The following is a 20,045-nucleotide window of genomic DNA, read 5'->3' as shown; positions in this document are numbered from 1 at the left end:
TGACGGTGCCCTCTGGCTCTCTAACAATGTAAATTATGTCTCAAAATGTACAATAATACTGCATTTTATTACCATGTGTTTTGATCGTCTTTATGGCCGTGCAAGCGAGATGAAATCAGCCAATTGTGTTCGTCTAACTACATTACTCGTTGTTTGGTATGCGATAATGTGTTCTCTCATTTTCATCTCAAGGGTGTTAAGGGGACCAGTTACATCGAGTATAAGATTAAATTAAAACCTTTAAAGCCGCCCTAATCTAGCCCAAGAGTGAATCATCTTGCGTCAGTATAACTGTGCTCTGGGATTGTCAGCAGATATGCACGGTGGCTTTAATGTGAAGACTAGAACACTTGAACTGTCCCGTTACCTGGAAACATCGGGCATTATGGGTAAGACGTTTAGATCGGTGGATGTGTGAGGGCCTCTCAAGCTCGAGAGGAAACGTGCTCGGTTCAGCGTGTGTTTTTTTTTCAAAACACGTGTTCACAGGAGAAAGATAATTATTCAAAGCAAAAGGCGGGCAAAGAACATGTTCACAAGCATTAAAAACACAAAGTCACGCATAACCATAAGTTGTGATGACAGTGTATGAGAAGAACCAAACACTTTTACTGTTTAAAAAAAAAAAAAAAACATTATTTATAATATGATACAAGGATATTTTGTGCAAGAGGTTGTTGGGGCTGTGAAACCTGTACATTATGAACAAAGCACTTAAAATTCAAGAGCAACCTGAAAGCAGAGCACAGCTACTGGGGCCATGATCGTGTCAAACAGCGAACTGTCAAGATACGAGCTGTATTAAACAAACGGTTTCCACCAGTATACAATAACTGTATAGATTACATATTTATATAAAGTGAAGAACAAACACACATTTAAAGCAAAGGCCTGAAGTGCTTTGTGACTGAGTATGAACCCACCACCACATGCTGAAAGCCCTCTCGTCGTATGGCCAGGTGGTGGTCGAGCAAACATCTAAAAACATGGCAATAGTTCACCTGCAGATTATATACTGTATTACAAAATGTATGAAAGGGTTACCACTCTGTGCAGCGTATTGAATCTTACAAATAGAAATCATTTGAACAGTTGTGGAAAAAAGTTAGCTAATAATTCCCCCTTTTTTACAATAATAAAACCGACACACATCGTGTTCTCCTCCATCGACGGAGGCGTAGCACCACGTGCTCTCGCCTTGAATAGGAAAGCAAATTAATGAGGTTGATTCTTATTTCAGGGGAATAAGATGTCTTTGATAATTAAAGATATACGAAAATATATGCACTGTTAGTGACTAGATTACATGATTTGTTTATAGTTCATAATTCTTGGTCGCCTCGAGTGTTTTTCGAGGTTACAAAAAGCAACGAAGTCAGCATCACAGTCGAGTCCAGAGTACAGGCGAGCAAAGAGGCATCAAGCGGTCCATCACACTCTGTCCAGCACCTCTCCGTGTCAAAGCAACCGACAGCTGGGCTTTCTGGGAGATCATCTAGGTCTGCTGGGAACCCTGTTGAAGGATGACATAAGATGTTGGTGTAAAGGAGGGTGGACACATGATTGACACCAAAGACTGGGTGAATATAATTGAAGATGCAATGTCAGTGTACAGTCGGGTGTTATACAAGAAGAGCTACTGGATGTTATCAAACGGTGACTTTGGTCCTTACGGAGTTGGTTCTTTTACGCTTCCAGCAGTCTGGATTGAGTCGTTTCTGCTCCTCAGCCAGAGCTTTGGCCTCCATGGTGTACAGGCTCCTCTCCTCATTCTTCATCTTCTTCCACTTGTCACCCAGGATGACACTTATGGCTCTGAGTGCAAGATGACAGACAAAGGATTAAGGACTTGCCCTTTTCAGAATATTCATAGTATGTCATAGAAATTCACAAAAACAATGTCATACAATAGAATCCAGTAAGATGTAACAATAAAAAGTCATAGATATCATTGTGTAGCATGCGATCAAAGCATCTTCATAAACGTCAAAAAGAAAAGTCATAGTATAGCATGCCATGAATGTATAACAAATGTCAGTGTGTTGTAAAAATTTAATTGAAAATTGTTGTGGAGAATGTATTATTATATCAAAGTATAGTATTAAATAAAATGTCCCGTTACAAGTCCTCCTATGTCATGCAAAATGTCAAAACTAATTATAGTATGATATGCTTTAAAACTGTCACAAAAGGTTTAATTAAAGTCGTTTAGTAAGCTACACAATAAAAACCTTTTATGAGAAAGTGTTGCACAGCATGCCATCAAAAGCACTTAAAAGTACAGCATGCTATAAAAGTTTAGAGAAATTGTAATGGAAAACGCCATTAAAAGGTCAAAGTATATAAAGTATGCCATATTACAAATGTCATAGAATTGAAGGCCTCAAAAAAACGCCATCGTGTCTCATGAAATACATCATCTCCTAGTATGCTCGAACAATTTCTTTAAAAAAAAAACACAGTATGCTGTTTCGACTGTGTCGTATTTAGTTGCCAAAGTGTCCTCCACGCATGTTGACGTGTGATGGCGCCGGCTGAGCGGCAGAGGGGAGGTCCATCGCTCAACTTTCAAGCTGCCACATGAGCAATGTTGCGATGTTCTGATAGTTTTGTTCTGCTGGAGATTGTCGGAGTGGACTGTCTATTTCCTTCACCTTGTTTTCTCCTGTGCACTAACACCAGGGAGGTTAGTGATTGTATTTTGATTTCTTTATTTGCTTTCAGACTAGATGGGTTGCTGAGTACGTTGAGTACCCTGTGTTTGTGAATAAATCAGACTGTTTGCTCTATCAGTGAACTGTCTCTGTGTCCGACTGGAACTTGGAAAGGACCGGGGTTGATCTATGTTGTGCAATCTTCAAGCGCAAGTCGGGGCATAAAAATGCTATAAAAGAAGTCCAAAATTACATTAAAAAAATATAAAAAGAAAGTCATTGTAATGGTATAGAATGACATAAAAGGTCTCCCATGAAACTTATAAAAGAATAAAAGAAAGGTAATTGTGTAGTATGTCGTGAAAAATGTACAAGAAAGTCATAGAATAGTGGGCTATGAAAAGAAATCACAAGAAATATAGAGTATAGTTTGTTGGTGTGTCGTGAAAAACTCATTTTAAAATGTCATAGTGTAGCATGCCTTAAAAAACGTCATTGTAGAAAATACCATAACATTTACATGAAAAGGTTTTTAAGTCATGAACAAGTGGGTTTATGTGCCGGCCTCTTTCGGCGGCGGGTTCGCCAACCTCAGGAGCTGAAACTGGGATCTGTGGCTTTAAATGATAAATTGACTTTAATGTTTAATGGTCCAAGAAAATATAATTAAACTGAGGCGAAGCTGAACAATACTTCTTCGCAAGAGTGATTTAATTTGAAAGATAAATAACACACAAAAATAATATATTTTTTGCTAGATTTAGCAATAGAGATATTTAATCTTCCGTGCAGTGGAAACCACAGCGGCTAGGAGATCAATGGCTGAATAAACCCAGGTCCAGTTCTCTGTGGAGATGGATGCGTTGCTCCTGGACTATTCACTGGTGGGTCTTACGGAGGAGAAAGTATTATTCATTCAGTTTTGCTACCGCACGTAATGAGAGCGCCTGTGTAACTTTATCCTCACACTCGGGGTCTTATAAGTTTATAAGGCACATTGTCTTTACGTCAAACTACAAAGCTCCACATGTGGTGTTGTGGACTTTTTAATCTGCTTCTGGCCTTGACCGCTCTAGCCAGGTTGACTAAGTAACATTTAACGCTCAGAGTGTCTGTTTTTAAACAATACCACCTCTACCCTCATTCTGTCACAGTAGATCTGCTTCATAAGCTGACGTGTCATCCCAAAATGAGCCTGTCTTGTAAATGGTACGGCCATATTGCACTTCTTCTCTACCAATTACGCTCTCGTTCATTCAGACATGCGTCGGCTGTTTCCGTGTGACCTCCGGCCGGCTTCCGTGAACTCGAAGGTCCCTTTCAGAAACACTAACGCAGTGAGACAGCTTTATTCTAGCGTGTGCCAGCGTGCTACTTTGTACGGTACACATCCAGACTAAGGCGGAAGTTGAATATGACCGTACTTTAAGATGTGACACAGTAATATACAACATTAATTAACCTAAATTAGATCATTCTGCATGGCAAAACAGTGTGATTGAGTGCCATGACTGGATGCCATTGGGTTTTGCCTACCTGTTGTCTTTCCCAGGATACATATGCGTGTACTCCACCCTGTACTTCTTGGCGAAGAGCATGAAGGCATTCATTGGCCGCTTGCATTTTGTAGGCGTGGCAACGGTGGCTGTCCCTGAGCTGAGGCTCCTGTTTGATTTGCCAGTGGAGGATTGTGGGGAGCTGGAGCGCTCGAGTTTATCACAGTCTGGACTGACGCTGGACAGGGAGGTCTTACGTTGACGGGCCATGCTGCTGAGCACATACACCGCAGAGGAGTCGAGTGGGGTGAAGTCATAACTGCAAAAGGAAAGAAGGAAAAGGAACAGATTTTAACGTGGGTTTTTTTCTTTTTTCTAATGTGTCGCATTTTATTTGCATTTTGGGGGTTTTCCTGTGTGCAAAACATGTGCTGTTTGTAACAAAAAGTCATCGTGTTACTTTGAAATGATGCTGCACTGGAAGGTAGACTTTTTCTGTATAATGTACCTCGTTGTGAAAAAAATATTTTGTGAACTTGGAGATTCAAATTAATATTGTCCCTTTAAATTAATATTAAATGGACGACAATTACATTTTTTGTTTGCAGTATAATTCTGTTATGCAAATCAAATCAAAAAACATGTCTCTGTTAACTGTAGTCTTTGTACAAGATGATGCTTAGGGTGATTAGATAGTGTACGAGAACATATGCTTAATATTATTAAACATTTTGAAAAGGTCGGGCTGCATCTTTGGAGCATATGTGTATGTTGAACAATTAAATTAAATTAAACTTACACTACCGTTCAAAAGTTTGGGATCACCCAGACAATTTCGTGTCTTCCATGAAAAATCACACTTTTATTTATCAAATGAATATAAAATATAGTCAAGACATTGACAAGGTTAGAAATAATGATTAATAATAGAATAGTCATTTACCACATTAACAATGTAGAGTGTATTTCTGATTAATTTAATGTTATCTTTATTGAAAAAAACGTGCTTTTCTTTGAAAAATAAAGTCATTTCTAAGTGATCCCAAACTTTTGAACGGTAGTGTATTTTGAATAGTCGAAAATTATAAATTAGCAACACAAATGTACCCGACTCTACAGACTCTTCCCCTTGACCGAGAGGCTGATCATTCCATGTACTGAGGATTTGTCACACCGAGCGACCCCTTTCACATTATCATCTGATACATTGTTATATTAATTATCACTTAAAGCCACTTTAAGTCTCTTCACAAAGAAAGATCGTGTAGTTACAGGCGTTTACCTTCTGAAAGTGTCAAAGACGACAGAGTCATCACAGTTTATGGCTTCTGGGTGGCTCGGTGGCAGGCACACGTTTCCCAACTGCATCTCATAGCAAGGGATCCCATGGTGCACCACGGTAAGGCTCGGATAAAAGGAAGACCAACCTGAAAAACACAGATGGTAAATTATAGATTACGGTCATGAAGACATATAAGAAATATATACATAATTTTTTGCATTTTGGATGGAGCAAACGACATTATGACAGTGGAAGCTTCTGTTGCTTTTGTTTCATGCCATCAAAGCTGACTTGTTGTTATGATATGTTTTTTAGGAGCGAACACGACCTGCAGTTGACATTTTGTCCATATTTTGAACAGTATTAAACAAAGAAATGTTTTGGTTTACCTTTATTTTTGACATAAAATGGGTGATCCAATCGGCATTCGGCTGTTAAGAAGCCGTCATCGGGTGAGCCAGGGTCAAAGGTCAGTTTAAGAACCGCCTGGCCAAAAGATACAGTCTCTTCGTGGCTCACCAACTTCAGACCCTCTGAACCGTATCTCTGTAAAGGAAGCAAAAGACCGATAAGAGGAGTCCAGTCTTTCCTCCAGCTAGATGAGGTTGTGGAATACACTACTGAAAACAACTTGGAGCCTGATTGGCTGAAAGCTTGGTTTCTAAGACACTAAATGAGGCCACAACAGTGAGTCACCAAGACTGTTATACTGTGTTTCATTCTTCCAGTCAGTTGCTCATTTTCTTTTCCACTTGTGTTAGCCTGGCTGCCACCTGGTGGCCATTATACACAATTGTTATGGCTTCTAATATTACACTGAATCATGCACCCATTTAGTCAGCGGTGCAGCAACACTAAACATAACGTGTACACAGCAGGAAGGTACTCCAGAATATTGCAGCTTTGTGTTAAACAATCTAAGACATACTAAATATTCTATTTGTTGCCTACCTTAATAAGAGAGGAGGAGGACGGCATCATGGTTTCATCTTCTGACTCATCGTCAGAATCTCCAAGTTCATCAGCATCCTGCCACTCCACATTAGGGCCTCGATGGAAGCGCAGGCGAGTTCCTGAATATCAACATAACGACATCATGAATAAGCAGATGTGTGTTGCAACTGAGAAGAATACGCTCGGATGCAATACTGCTGTGTGGACACCCGAGGTCAGAATTTCTTTATGAATGTTTGTAACTCCTGCTCATCCCGGTTGAAGAAGGAGGATCCTTTCAGAAAAGTGTGAACTAAAGATTAGTGTCAGCACCCATCAGTCTTGTTTGCCATGAAGCAGCCAATCAGAACTCTTTTGACCATTTAAATACAGGTATATTCAAAAACCTTTCAGATAACTTTCTTAATTAATAATTGTGGATAATAAAATGCTGCATTTCACATTTTGGTTTCCACATTACTGGTACACATTTGTAGATGACTGACTTTATATAGACTGCAGGTTTTGCCTTTAAACTATGAGGTGTCATTTTCAAGTCCATGTTTTCTTTTCAGAAAATTCTTCATAAAGCTCAGGTTTCACTTCAACGTGTGTGAGCGAGGTGCAAGTGTCTACATGTGCACCCGGTGGATACATACAGTATGTACATGAGCGTGTGTATGCACCTTTAAGGAAGCAATACCAGGCTGTGGAGGGCCAAGAGTGAGACCAGGCCATGTCTTCGTCGTCAGAAAAAGATGAGGACATTGAGAAAACTCCAGACTCGGATTCACTGCTGGCCTGTTGAAAATAATAAATTCAAAAAAATTTATTTCAGGATACAGAATGAACCAGGAAATATTCCCTGAGTCTCAAGGAATGGGTGATTCTTAGCTTTTCAAATGGTTGAGGTTGTAATTGGAAGGTTACCCTGACACGCCTGCGCACCCTGAGGTGGCCTCTGGACTGGGTGGGTGCGCTACTGGCTAAGGGGGGACGGGCGTAAGAATGTAAACTATTACTGGTGCCAAAGATGTGGACTGGAGATGATCTGAAAAAAATTTAAATATCAGAAATATATTTCAAGTTAATATAATGGTCATTGTTGAAACTTAATATTATTTCGTAAAGTGCAAGAGGTATTTAGCTGAATGTAATCCTCTTGTTCAGCACCAGCAGGGGTAGTCCACAATACAAAGGTTATTTAGCTAGGTTTATTTTTGGCAATATCCTGGTTGTAATGATGTAAATATTTCACTTCAAAAACTGCAACACAAAAAAACTGAATTCGGAAGACATTTCATGACAAGTTATGTAACGCTACTGGCGAACCTGCCCTTCCTGCTTTGTGGAATGCCCCCCTAGGGGAACTAGTGTGCCATATTCTCACTGGGGCTGTCAACTTCTCTTTGAATGTATATCCTCATGTATGAACTCATCAGACTTTGATTATTCATGTGAGTCCGTCTTGGTACAAACCTCTTATGTGGGGCGCTCTTCAGCAGGGAGCTCTGAGGACTGGTGGCGATGTTGGCCAGCTCAGCGAGCCAGTTGGTGCTCGGCGAGCTGCGGAGCTCCTGGTGAGACACTCCTGCTCCAACCTGAAACAATCCTGGAGACCTCTGGTCCTCCTCCACCTCCTGCAGCTCTGGCATGTCATCTGGGGAGGAGTCAATAATAATATCCAGTTAGGATGTGGAAAAAGATGAATTTACTTAAATAAATAATGTGATTGCTGGTGTAGGATTTTACCATAATCCATGTGGCACCCGGGTGAGGAAGGCAGGTCCTCATTGCACTTGAGTAGATCAAAAGAATTGTTCATTTTCACAATGTTCTGCTATTTCCTTTTTATGTTTAATGACTCTGCTTCTGTTGCCGCATCAGCTGGTTTTATGCAAAACAAAAAAGGGACAACATCAGAAAACAGATCCTTTGTAATTGCAGACATATGGTGGTATGCGCTTTGTTTAGAGTAATGAGGTTTCATTAATACATAGTAAGCGGATCCGTGGATTAAACCTTTAATCATTCCCGTAATTGGTCAAATTATTTCAAGTAAATACCCAGGATAGTATGTAATAATCTTAAAATGTGTCACGCTTGACAACAATAAGATGGAATAGGTAGGCAGCCTTGAGGAAATCCTTTGTCTCTCAATCGACAGTATACCTCTGTGACTCGTCATGTGACCCGCTGCGTGGAGGCCTTGTTTATAAACTTGAAAAATATTTGGCGCATGCGTACCAGAGCCCATTCATTCGACTGCGTAGTAAAAGTGAAAAAATAGCTGACATTTTTTTATAAAAGTACCATATGGAGGCTCGAAGGGTGAAAGTTGAAAATGACATCGTCATATTTTGTATTCCGATTTGAACATACGTTGGTGTTTGCATACATGAAACGTTTTAAAAAAAGAGATGAAGCTGAGAACATCAAAGCAATCAGTTTACAAGTTTACAGTTTAAATGGCTATCAGCGTTTAGCGATCTAACAACCCACCAATCTCTGCATGCGCCGATGAACCGACGTGTTGACTTTGTAAACGCGGATGTAAACCAACGTCAAACCGTTATTACGCGTTTAAAAAGTACCATCATGCCCAAAAGACCGTTTTGCATAGCGGGCCTAACAGTTCATGTCCCACCCCACTCCGCAAAAGTAGCAGCAGTGTCCTCGTCTGAGACCCAGAGGCGGTCGGGTTCAACACTGTAAACAAAAGAATGTCAACAAGTTGAGGCATGACGCAACCTCTCTGCCCTCCGTTGGAAATGAATGACACGGAACTGCAGACAGGCCCTTGACACACCACGTCTCAGAACATTTGACCAAATGAAAGACATGATTCGGTGTCCAGAGCTGCCGTCGGACGGGCTCGTTATCACCAAAACAACAAGCGTCACTGCGAGAAAAAACCATTGTCGAGCCCACTGGCGTTGGATTTCGCATAAAACGCGTGACAACCCCGCTAAAACAACACGCTAGCACAACGAAACACGACGCTCAAGTTAAATATGTGTTTGAACCTTTTGTTTAATCGAGAGAAAAAATCCGAAGTCAACTCTTCTCACTTACCAAACCTGTCGCCATCAAGAAACTCTCTGCATTCACTCGAGGGGTGGGATGAATGTTTCCCAGAGAAAGCCTCCTATTGGTGGATGACAACGTCGATAATGACAATCCGAGCATTCCATTGGTCGAGAGTGTTGAGGAAAATATTGAAGGCGGGGCTTAGTTTATTGATCATCGTGTGATTGGATAAAAGTATATGCCTGTTACCACCCAGTAACAGCTGATTGGCAATAACAGGAACAAAACATGGTTATTTTTCATCTGCAATATTCCAATGTACAGCGAGTGCGTACAGTTACACTCACGTCACGTTGCTTTCTAGATAACGCGTGGATTATTTGTCTTCTCATTTGTCAATACATCCTGAGTTTAACTCTTTACTACAACATCTTGTGAATGAACGAGCAACTGTATGAATAAGGACTGAATGAATGGTGAATGAGTGAATGAGAAGCTTTAAAAATGTGCTATTCCATTATCGTCACAAATAGTAAAGTGACACACAAATATAAAAATGTTCTTTATTGACATGAAAAGTGAAACATACAGTACTTTCATCCAGTATTATGGGTTTGCCTTCAAACAAATACCAGCACTATCTGAACAAGGGGTGGGATAAATTAAGAGTGTTTAAATGTTAAACCAGCTCTACCAGCGTAAGCTGCAGTAAACCACAGACGAAATACAGAAGACTTCAATTATTAATCTTAAAAACATAGAGAAGAGATACAGAGAAGACCCACTTTAGATTCCTGTTCAGAGGAAACATCAGAATATGTGTATCCAAACAGTATACGTTGTTGGCAGAGGTAGACAGCAATGATGGGTGTCATAATCATAATGTATGTTTCACTAACACAAAACAATTTGACTTGAAGTTTACATTAAAACACAGGAAAATCAATAGTTTCAAGACACTGCCTATAATGACTAGTCTAATGGGGCAACTTATTCAATTAAAGCTGGGCCTATATAATAACAGTAAATATTCAGTTTCAAATTGTACAGCAATGTGTGGTATAATCATACAAAACTATCAGCTATCTCTCTGAAGTTGTTTTTTGCAAAAGCATAGTATTAGGCTAATAGCCACACACAAACACACACTTACCAATGATATACAGTGTATGAACATTTGTTCAAGGGATTAAATCTTATAATAAACAGAAATGCATTTTGTAAAAATGTTAAAGTACTGCCAAGTCTACATTCTGTTGTGATCAATATCTGAAATATGTTATCAAATCAACTTATTTTACAAATTGTTAATCCTTTTCGTGTTGGGTCACCTTTGTACCCATATTGCCAATGTTAGCGCTCTTGCCAAAATGACAAGAGATTGTGACATATTGGCTCACTAATATCCAGTAAGAAATGAGCTTTGGCATCTGATTTTAACAAACAATGTTTAGAAATTTACAAACGATATTATACTGTAGGTGTAAATAACACTGTGGAGAAAAGGTGAGCGTTAACAAAAGTGTTCAATATACAAACAATTAATGCATCGGACACTGACGAGTAAAATGTACGCTTACATTTATAAGGTGAGAGTTGTGAGAAATCTAATTCAAACCAGCTTGAAGCAGCTCTGTTTGGGCTTACTTCACTTCCAAATCTGCTCAAATTAACCTAAAGTCTCATATGGGATAGTCTGTTTGTATTTATCGGACACACAAATGTTATAGTGAATATTCACATTTGTAAGAAAAAATCAGTTTAAGTGATTATGGGGACAAACATACATACAATCCTCGTTTTTTTTTTCATCCACCGATTCATGGTCCATTGGAGCTGTCTCATGCACTTTGTTGCTCAATCTCAGTGCTACTCCCAAACAGGGTCACCAGCTGCTCCTCGTAGTTAGCTATGTTTCTCTTCATGATGTCCATGCAAGGGCCCAGCAATCTCTCAAAGGCTTGGACGTCCATGGCTGACCAAGAAAATAAATAAAAAGAGAACATCACATGAGGAGAATTCAAGAGAATACTGTAATATAGTAAGTGGTATACTGAAGTATGTGACGTAAAATATGAATGAACATCAATATGCACAAAATATACCTAAGCATTTGACGCTTCCCACAGCATACGCTGACGCAGCTCTGGGCTTGTTTGTGACAAGCGCAAGCTCGCCAAAATACTGGCCCCTCGTGCACGTGGCGATATCCACCTCCTCATCCTCCTGGTCTTTTTTCGTCTGGAAAGAAAGAAATTAAACACTATGACATACACACAAGCAACATTTTCTATATATTTTTTTACACTTAACAAATAAAGGTCGACTGGGCAAACATACCCTGCTTCTTTTCATGGTGATTCTTACTTGGCCAGACTCCACAATGTAGAAGCAATCTGCTAAATCACCCTGTAAAAAAGACACAAAGAGCGTTTCTAAATGCTCCATCGCAGCAGAAAATGAAAATGATCAATTCAAGAACAGATCATGAAGAGGTTATTCACCTGAGCAATAATCTGCTGTGAATCGCTGTAGATCTTCGTGGTTATTACGTCCACCACCTTCATTCTCTCTGAGAGCTGTGGATGAAAGGATGTGTGGTTAACGGTGGTTTCCTATGCACACTGCACTTTCCTGACACTGGAGGACAAAGCTAATTACCTCTAAGGATGTAAGCAGTGGTAGCGTTTCCATGAAAGCCTCATACAGCCTCCTTTTCTTGGCATTGTTCTTCACTATAATCCTCCTGAATGTCAGACGATCCTGGAAAAAACGGATTTAAAGAACAGGAAAACCTTCAGGTTCACATGTAAAGGCCTTCCGATGTTGAGTATATATTTTTTACATTAAATGCCTCTCTCCTTCCTCTTCCTGTTAGATGTTATTTAGTTTTGTTGACTCCTAATGCACACGATGGAGAAAGAATCCCAGATGAGCATAAAGTCTGTCATCGTCATACATTTGAATGTTGTGCTCATTTGCCCCGTCCTCTTTAATTGAAAGGCAAGATGTCTGGGTCGTATAGTCCTCATGGACATTGTCCCTGTAAATCTCTTACACCAAACAATAACTCAAAGGAAACAACATATTGTAATTCAAGTGGCAGCAAGCATGTGCTCATGTCCCAATGATGCTCTCAGTAATAAAAAACCTAATAATAATCACAGCTGTACGTTATGTCAGCAGGATGATATAGTTTAGACTCAAGTAGTGGACAGTAATATGTTAGATGGCACTATGCAGTGGTAAAGGATTACATTGTAGGACAGGGTCTCAACCTTTTGGATAATTTCTGATTGTTAAACGATTTCCCAAATTAATGCAAAAGAAAATACAACATGACAAAACAGGGATGTTCTGCCTTTGTCAGCTGTAATGACCAATATAAATATCGTGCTTACCCTCACTCATCCCCGCCTGCCATTATGAAACTTAATGTAATACATACACACCTTGGAGATGTTACTGATCCGGGGTTTGATATCCACAACAATACCCACAACAACCATTTGTTTTGTGTCACTGCATCCAAGGGAACGATAGCTTGCTCACGGGGGCCAAAACATGCGTTGTGATTAGGATGGTGATATTTAAATATGACTAGTCATTGAAATAACACCTAATGTACATTATTTTTCCATGTGAAATATTTACATTTTGATGTATTCATAAAACAAAAATAAGTTTGACATTGAATCGAACCATTTGGCATTCCCTCTGCTGCCCACTAGGTGGCGAACTGGCTCAATATTTGAGAAAAGTTGCTGTGGGAAACAAAGGCAGTGGACTACAGCGGGGGAGGAAGCTCCCTACCAGATGAGGAAACAAGGCTCTAACATAGTGGTGAAGTGATCAGTAGAGTCAGTCCTAGACCCTAGGACAGAGCGTCCTGGAGATGTAATATATCCTCTCAGGCTGCCACAAAGTTAACTGCATACAAGTTAAAGTTGAGACTCTAATTCAAACCGCTCAGTGGCATTTCAGGATCAGTGTCCCTCCTCGACCTCGGGGGACTGTCGTCTGAGCAGGACAGACAGGCTGCTTGCTCACCGAGCCAAACACGTACTACAAGTACGCAAGTGGATACAGCTGCAACCGGCCCGCGTCGCTCACAGATGACATAACAAAGCTGTTACCACAGTGTAAGTGCACGGCCCTGTCTGAGTCAGTAATGAACAGGCTGCTTCACAGATCAAGTAGAGCAGCTGAACGTCGACAAGAGCGGTTCTGGACACAACGTGGTTACTTTGGTGTAATTATTATAATTTAAAAAAAGTAGTACTGGAAAGACAATTTGCTTTCACCTTGAGCATTGTGTTCTCCATGAGGGTGTGGACGTCCCACTTTACACAATTTGATCATTTGTTCCTCTGAGGTATACATTTTCCATGTTTGTCTGAATGGGACTCACATTTTTATTAATAAGCCTGTGTTGTATTTTTTCATATTCAGCTCGCACATTCATGAGCTTTAATCTATGCATTAATACAACATAATACATATTGATAAAACTATTCATATTCAAGGGGACAATTAGCGCTCTGTCGTTTTTTGTTGTTGCATTCAGTGTGTCTGATGTGGTCAGACATCATGGTCTCACCAATAGTGCCAAGACTTCCACAGACAACCTGGATATTAACTGTAAATCCTGAGGACTGACGCCACAGCTTGTTACGAAAACCTGAGGATGGAGCCAGCTGTGCCCTCACATGAGGATTTAATGGTTTACTCACTAGGCACCAAAGGGCTCCAGGCGAGGTGGCGATTATTGTGGCTGCCCTGGGGGTGTTGTACATCAGCGCCAGTTCTCCAAAGCTGCCTCGGTTGTCATAGCAGCCTACCAGCTTGTCTGTGCTATCAACCTTCACGAAAATGTTAAACGTTCCACTGAATGAAAACACAAAGGAAAAACATATCAGAAAAATATATAAACGTCAGCAATAATAGTGTGTCCTGCAATGTCAGCAGGAAACATTTATTTTAAAGGCAGTATATTGAAGTTCTTTATAACAATCAATGATCTGATAAAAAAAAAAAGAAGATGAGAAAGCCATGTTGTGGAAGCCACATGAAAGATCACCTTTCAGTAACATAAAAGTTGTCCCCATCATCATCTTGATCAATGATGTGCTCCCCTTCAGTGCAGAACTTCTCAAACATTGCATCCAACACCTGAGACATCTCTTCCTGCGATGGTGTGAAATATCAATCAAATATGTGAATTTCAAGTTTTGAAACAATCATGCAGAATCCACACAGTGTGCCGTTTCAGCTACTTGAAAGTAACCATATTTCCAAATCATGCATAGTGTACTGAGCTGTGGCAAAAGAAAAAAAGCGTCTGGCCACAGGCCACGCTCCCCTTTGTGTAATTTTAGAGATGGCAGAGCACAAACCAGAGGAGTACTGAGTGCTTATGGAATGATCCGCTCACCGGATCCAAATTCTTGAACAGAAGGATGTCCCAACATGCTTCCTGTAGCCGCCGTCTCTGCTCATCGGTTTTGGGCTGGGTGACCTGAGAATTGAAGCGCAGGTCTTACAATCCATGCACAAATCTACTTCCCTTGTTAAGACTGAATCTTAGGAAACCCAGTTTACCCATGGCTCTTTATCCTCATCATCGTCATCAGGATTGAATGCTTCCGCACACACTGCATGACAGAGATCAACAAACGCATGAGCTAGACACTCACTACCAGAGGAGAAGAAGAATAGAGCTTCATATTCAGCAGCAACACTTCCATCCCAGTCTAATAACCCAAGTTAAATCCTAGGGGAGATTCAGCAGTTTCATCCAATAAGTTTTTTTTCTTCTGGTCTTGATTAAAATGTGAAGCTTTGGGGGGGTTATAGTGGCAGCAATAAATTGTAGTTATAAAGTTAGACTTGAATAAACCAACCTGCAGGACAGAAATGAAAACATACTTTTCGTTTAAATTAACAATATGTCACAATATGACAACTTTCAAATCCAAGCTGAAGACCATACCTGTTATATTCATTTTCTTTTAAATCTCATTCATAATTTTTTTTCCACGGTTTTTATTCTGTGTGCTTTTGTTTTCTTGTATCATCTGTTTATTGTGCAATCTGTTACGCACATTGGGTTGCCTCCGTCTATTAAATGTTCTATATACATAAATGTGCCTCATCTCGCCTTTGTTTTGATGTTGAGTCTGATATATATATATATATAAATATATATATATGTTGAGAATGATTTCCCAAACGAAGTGATGTATAGGTGTTACTGAATACTTTCACTTGCTCATACTTTACATTCAGAACGTCAAACATGCAGATAAACCAGTCCGGTGTTATCATGTTACTATCATCACAAGCGAGAGATTATTATTATTAATTAATAGTAGCAGCACTGGCCTTCATCTCCCCACCCACATCACTCACTGACATTATTAACCGAGCTTGAGACAAGTGGTTTCACAAACTCTAATAAATCAACACTATTTTATTTTAAGCTAAGGACAATGAGAAAAGACAGACGGAAATCTGACGTAGCTTCAAAATTCAAGTGTCACAGAAGTTTGACATGTTTCCAGCGTTGACATTGACCAGAGCTTTCCTCTTGGCAGAACAGACTTAAAACAGGATGACAACTCACCTGATGCTCTTCTGATGAATCGGTTTATTATCGGGGCTGCAGAAGCATAAAAGGTAGAAATATCAACAGGTTAGAATTCGTTAAATAAATAAATCCATCTCATAGTGACCGAGTCATTATTGGAAAGGCTTATGTTAGAGCCCTGTGTTCTGCATGTGTAGTGGACTATACACCCAGTCCTGTGCTCATTAGTAAGCCCTAATCAGGCGGGTAAAACCTGAATAAAGACATCTGCTTTGAAGTGCGCTTGAATCTAATTTGAATAACAACAACATTCAAATGTAAAACACAAAGCTACGCTCCAACATAATTAGTCCAGGTATGAAATATACATCAGATAGGTGGTCTCCTCCATAAACAGCAGTCCATACAGTGTTGTCTTGAGGAGGCTCATTTGAATATCATTAAGCCACTGGAGGTGTGATGGGGCTCCATCCTCACCCACAAACACAACAGTATTTAGCTCTAACACTGCATATGGTGTACCCGTCCTTATGTAACCATTGCAGACAGCCTTGCAGACCCCACCACCCATTGGGATGCCGTGTCAGAGCTCTGGGTTGCTATGCTACTTGCTGCACCGTATGGCACCACTGCACCGGCCATTCTGTTACATATGACCACAGCTAGGACGCACACATCGAGTCGAGGGCGATGAAAGTCACATGTTGCACTGCTTGCATCATGGAGGAGGTGGAGGACGCTCCACGTATCTGCTTTGACACACTAGCAGGGGCAATATAGGCCCATCAGGCCTGCACCTGAAACTGAACATGTTCAAATTACCTATAGGAGGTGCAGGGTCCTTCTAGAAAACACACACACAACACACGCGCGCGCGCGCACACAGTCAGTCCTTTTGATCCTGCAGCTGTTGCTGTCCTCGTCACGTGTCAGAGTAAGACCGAGACACCTTCATTAAGAGGCGTCCTAGCCTCCGTTGTTGCCCATATATGGTCAATGACAGCGCGGCGGTGGATGCAAGGTGGCGAGCATCAGTGCGCTCGATGAGCGGCTCTTTCTCCCTCCCGCTGGACACATGCTCATTGTTCTAGACACATTAGGGACATTCCACTGCCACGTCCTCCTCGACGCACAACACGGGACATGTATTGTTGCCTACCTATGAATTCCTCGTCATCGTCGTCGTCCTCCTCTCCGTTTTCCGAATCGATCTGCATGGCTTCGTCAATGAAATTGACCGCTTTTCCGGGTCTTGGTGCCGAATTTTGGTCATTGCCAAATGAGGCCTCTCTTGTCTCACTTTCCTTCAGCTGGGTGAAGTACTGTAGCGCAAACTCGAGCAAATCCCTGGGCTGGTTCCTCAACACTTCCACGGTAAAGCTCTGCAACAGCTCCGTCAGTCCTTCAGGAATTTCTATACTCATTCCTATTATCAGTCTATGAATGTGAACAAAACCGGTTTGCTGCGAATTTGAAATAATCCAAAAACCCTAAATCCGCAGACGGGTGTAGTCGGTCCACCCAGTCAGCATCCGCAGCGAAACCTCTATTTTTCTTGAATGAAAATGGCTCTGGATTTTTCGTCCAAGCATCTTCTTCTTCTGCTGCTTCTGGCTACAGGAAACCCACGCATGTGACCCAGGAAACCATGGCAACCACCTATCCAGGGATTGCGTATGAGCAGCAGCAGCAGCAGCAGCAGCGCAGGATCTGCAGTCAGTCGCAAAATACAAATGATGGGAGAGAGAAACCCTCCGGTGTATCAGTCACATATCGATTTTCACTGGGATGAGATCTCGGATGTCCGTCCGTATTATGTCTCGTGTCCAGTCGGATTTGTTTGTGTCACTGTGGCCATTACATCTGTGTTTATTTTTCACAGATAATGCTTCACTGAATGGATGAATATAGAATAATCTCAGAAATCCATGCCAAACGCTCATATAAAGGGTGCTATCATAGATCAATAGGTATACTACAACAATCTGACGACTGAAATAGTCATATGATAAAAACATGTTAGCCTATTATAAATATAGAACAATTTTATATGCTTTAATATAAAAAGGTGTCATCATAGATTAATGAATATGATCATTCATTTTACAATGAGATCAAACATGCAGTGAAAATCAGTATGGCATACTGGTATATCTATAGCTTAATTCTGAGAGTATAGCCATAAGACAAAGGCTCCTTGTAGAGGGACTGTCCCTTTAATAGCAGCATCACTATAAGGCCCCGTTTCTGGTTCCACGGGGAGATAAATGAAAAATCTGATGCATATTCTAATGCCATGGAACCTTTGAGAACATTGACTCGTAGGCAAATATTGTGCTGCAAGAAAGCTCCAATTACAGCAAGGCAATTTCCTTTTATGTGAAAACCTATTACATTAAACAGGATTATGAATTAAAACATAACAGTCAACACACTGTATATGGACATCTGGTGAGTCTTTTAAACGCTGTGACGAGCCGTCATTTGGGTTTAAAAAATACTCAGTAATATAAGGAAAACACTTTCAGCCCTTCCTTTACATGCACATATAGAGCAACACTTGATTTCTGGAATTCACGTGCCGTATGTCCTGCATGTCAACTTTAAACACAATTCGGCTGATATGGAAAAATAGAACAGACACATGAGGAGAGAGGAAGATTACATACAAATATGTGTGTGTGCGTGTGTGTGATAGATGTTGTGTACATGTGAAACGAGTTATTATATATTATTTTTGTTTTTGTTTTTTTTGTTATGTCAAAACCCCTCAAAACGAGTTTACACACACACAACTGAAGCAGTTACTAAAAGCATGATGGCACATTTGTAGCACAGTCTGGTACTTGGACTGGAACAAGGTCATACAATAATATTCATACAATAATTCAACAATTTAAGGTGGGGGATTATTTACTGCATGATGATGATCACGGAATTGACAAACATTTAGCTTCAGAAGAAATAGTGGAGCAGATTGAGCCATATTTAAAAAGTGAGCAAGGAAAAAAAGGAAAAAAATCCAATGTGCCACATCGTAGGGATTATTATTCCGTGGAGGAATTTGTAGAAGAGCAAAAGGGCAAAAGGAGATAAAGAAATACAGCAGCAGGGAATTACTTGACTGAAGAAATCCACCAAAAGAGCACAGCTGTCATCTGCACGGTAGCCGGCTTTGAGACCCTTCCCCTTGCTCTGGCCCATATCTGTCACTCTTTATTAATAAAGCACAATATTTACCCACTTAGGCGAGCATATGGAAGCCCGTGGAGCGAGTGCTGCTGCTTAGCTGCTCTCTCCCAAACGTACCATTCAAAACCTTTTATTTGGCTATGTGCAGTGCATCATGGTACCTGTAGTAAAAAGACAAGACAGTTCTCTGATCTGTATATCTTGAAGATTCTTACTGTTGAATACTTCACAGGCCAAGAGCTGGCAGCTATGAAATCTGAATAGTCAATAATGTCATTGTCATTCTGAATAATGCAATCAGTAAAAAAATGAATAGTTATGCATGTACAGTATTTGATTAGATGACAGATATGTTCATGGGGGTAATATTTATTCAGACTTACATAATCGGTTTATTAGGTTTAGCTGAAACAAATGCATCAAATAAAACAAATCATACCCTCATGAAGGTTATTGTGTTTGTATTTAGTCGATAAAGTGAGCCACAGGGTAGAAGCCACACAAGATACAGCTTCCAAAGTGACAATAGTTAAATAAACACCCTGCTTAAACTCGATTACAAAAGCCTGATCATTCATAATGAATGTACATGCAGCAAACGGGCAGTGTGCAAATCCACCTGCTGCATTAGCTATACTCGTTTTATTCTCAAGCCTCTCTTTAAAGGTGCAAAGAGTTTCTTACTTAGTTTATGGCACAAATGCACTAGAGGCATCATACTGTTCTATTTGTAACTGTACATTCCATTCCTGATGGAACTAATCACATTTCCCCCTAAATAAGTGCAGATAAAACCTACTTACATATGTTACATTGTAATAACGTGAGATGAATGAATGAGGTGCAGCTGTCAAGATTTAGTATCGTGA

General features: G+C 40.3%; 2 protein-coding genes across 2 annotated transcripts; both read right to left on the bottom strand.

Annotated features, from left to right (window-relative positions):
* Positions 1–573: 573 nt before the first annotated feature.
* On the bottom strand, positions 574–9,137 carry hbp1 (HMG-box transcription factor 1). The gene is made up of 10 exons (XM_056417028.1): positions 8,118–9,137; positions 7,845–8,025; positions 7,296–7,416; positions 7,052–7,166; positions 6,384–6,505; positions 5,822–5,978; positions 5,433–5,577; positions 4,191–4,469; positions 1,674–1,815; positions 574–1,513 (listed from the first exon to the last, which is right to left on the bottom strand). Exons 1-10 carry the CDS (start codon positions 8,188–8,190, stop codon positions 1,496–1,498), a joined length of 1,353 nt encoding a protein of 450 aa, XP_056273003.1. The 5' UTR covers positions 8,191–9,137; the 3' UTR covers positions 574–1,495.
* Positions 9,138–9,944: 807 nt separating this feature from the next.
* Positions 9,945–17,585, bottom strand: LOC130195484 (cAMP-dependent protein kinase type II-beta regulatory subunit). The gene is made up of 11 exons (XM_056417030.1): positions 17,144–17,585; positions 16,021–16,056; positions 14,997–15,049; positions 14,830–14,913; positions 14,476–14,582; positions 14,129–14,282; positions 12,057–12,158; positions 11,900–11,974; positions 11,736–11,804; positions 11,501–11,636; positions 9,945–11,370 (listed from the first exon to the last, which is right to left on the bottom strand). The coding sequence occupies exons 1-11, from the start codon at positions 17,406–17,408 to the stop codon at positions 11,237–11,239; spliced, it is 1,215 nt and encodes a 404-aa protein (XP_056273005.1). The 5' UTR covers positions 17,409–17,585; the 3' UTR covers positions 9,945–11,236.
* Between the last annotated feature and the right edge of the window lie 2,460 nt (positions 17,586–20,045).

The sequence above is a fragment of the Pseudoliparis swirei genome, chromosome 6, assembly GCF_029220125.1.
Source record: "Pseudoliparis swirei isolate HS2019 ecotype Mariana Trench chromosome 6, NWPU_hadal_v1, whole genome shotgun sequence".
In the NCBI taxonomy this organism is placed as follows: Eukaryota; Metazoa; Chordata; class Actinopteri; order Perciformes; family Liparidae; genus Pseudoliparis; species Pseudoliparis swirei.
The sequence above is the reverse complement of the archived record's forward strand: the minus strand, read 5'-3'. Positions and strand labels throughout refer to the sequence as shown.

Bases quoted from the DNA above. Each gene is read 5' to 3' on its own strand.
- hbp1 (XM_056417028.1), bottom strand. From the start codon at position 8,190: ATGAACAATTCTTTTGATCTACTCAAGTGCAATGAGGACCTGCCTTCC. The intron at 7,167-7,295 runs GTAACCTTCCAA...TATTTTCAACAG, and splicing joins GGGTGCGCAGGCGTGTCAGG to GCCAGCAGTGAATCCGAGTC. The intron at 1,816-4,190 runs GTAGGCAAAACC...TCTTGCACTCAG, and splicing joins TATCCTGGGAAAGACAACAG to AGCCATAAGTGTCATCCTGG.
- LOC130195484 (XM_056417030.1), bottom strand. From the start codon at position 17,408: ATGAGTATAGAAATTCCTGAAGGACTGACGGAGCTGTTGCAGAGCTTT. The intron at 14,283-14,475 runs GTGATCTTTCAT...GTTTTCATTCAG, and splicing joins AACTTTTATGTTACTGAAAG to TGGAACGTTTAACATTTTCG. The intron at 11,371-11,500 runs GTATATTTTGTG...TTTCTTGGTCAG, and splicing joins GGGAAGCGTCAAATGCTTAG to CCATGGACGTCCAAGCCTTT.